Source organism: Meleagris gallopavo, unplaced genomic scaffold (assembly GCF_000146605.3).
Source record: "Meleagris gallopavo isolate NT-WF06-2002-E0010 breed Aviagen turkey brand Nicholas breeding stock unplaced genomic scaffold, Turkey_5.1 ChrUn_random_7180001879934, whole genome shotgun sequence".
Classification (NCBI taxonomy): domain Eukaryota; kingdom Metazoa; phylum Chordata; class Aves; order Galliformes; family Phasianidae; genus Meleagris; species Meleagris gallopavo.
Window position 1 is genome coordinate 76,685 of NW_011144226.1, and position 1,250 is coordinate 77,934.

Below are 1,250 nucleotides of genomic sequence, written 5' to 3' on the forward strand. Positions count from 1 at the left end.
TTTTTTTACTGCCTGGAATTCCCCAAGTGCAGGAATCGGACCTGGGAGGTGTTCGTGGTTCAGCTGCTTCTTCCTTCAGAGCCCTCCACGGGCTTAAAGCACATCCCACGTTCTTCTCCTTCCCTGGGTACGGTGCAGCCCAGCCTGCAGACTCTCTTCTGACGTTCTCTCTTCCTTTGCTTTCACAAACCTTTGGCAGCACTTCCATTTCTGCCTACACGCGGCTTCCACTGCGATCTTCCTGAGCTGAGAAGCAAATCAGAGTGCAATAAACCTTTGTCCTTCCCAGCTTCCTCTGTGCGATAGCCCAGGCTGGATCCTCGGAGGCAGGTTATCGATGTGCTCCTCTGGGTGCTCTACTAACCTGCCCTTTCTCTCTTTTTCTCTCTTCCTCTTCTTCCCCTAATCCTGTTGCTGCTGCAGAGCGCCTGTACAGCCAGCTCGAGAAAAACCGCCTGCTCTCTAACGAGCTGAAGCTAACGCTGCATGATCTGTGTGACTGAGAAGGGGCCCACTAATGCCATTAAGCAAGCTAATTGCGACCACCAGTGCTGTGGACCACACTGAAATCTGATCACTCTTAAGCCTGGCAGACTTGCAAATTCTATGCAACTACTGCTATTGAACGGGGCAGTTGAATTTCTTCTCTAACTTATTTTAAGAGCTTTTTTTAAAGTTGTTATTATTATAGAAGTAACCTGTATTCTCGGTGGAAAACCTCTCAGACTTGGCTGATCTTTCAGCAGCCCTGTTCGCTTGCACAGGGGTCTGCCTGGCTCCTCCAAGGAACCAGAACGGCTGCACCCACCCAGAGAGGGGTGGTGTGAAGTCAGGCTCGTGCCTGCTGGAAGATGCCCGTCACGTGCTAGAACTTAATTTCCTGTTAGCTGAATGACTGTAGGATTTCCCGCTGCATGGAACGATGGCTTCTAACAATAAATGACTGACCTCGTGGTCTGTGAGACACTGCACACCTGTAGTACTTTCCTGTGTAGCTGAGTCCTGACCTCGGAGCTCTGGGGGAAGCAGTGGTGCCTGGGGCCCCATCGCAGTGCAGCTGTGGAGTCCCAGGACGGGCTGGGGGAGCTTAGGGGTGTTTTGAGAGCAAGTCTCCGAACCCACGATGTGAAGCTGTCTCTTGAGTGCCTGCAGGGAGCCCTTCCAGCTGCAGTAGTTAGTGCTGTAGGAGAGATGCTGCTTGCTGTGTGTGCCGTCTGCTGTCTCTGACCTCGGGGCGGCTGCAGCCCCTC

At 52.7% G+C, this 1,250-nt stretch overlaps 1 protein-coding gene across 8 annotated transcripts in view; it reads left to right on the forward strand.

The window, feature by feature from the left end:
- The window catches only part of TPM3 (tropomyosin 3), a 16,067-nt gene that overhangs the window by 12,378 nt on the left and 2,439 nt on the right, over nt 1-1,250 (forward strand). For 2 of the 8 annotated variants that reach the window (XM_010727276.3, XM_010727275.3), the window contains exon 9: nt 424-971. The exons of the other annotated variants lie outside the window; for them this stretch is intronic. In XM_010727276.3, the coding sequence (XP_010725578.1) occupies nt 424-503 (80 nt within the window). In that variant the 3' untranslated portion in view covers nt 504-971. Of the gene's footprint in view, nt 1-423; nt 972-1,250 lie in introns of those variants that run through there. 8 annotated transcript variants of the gene reach the window in all.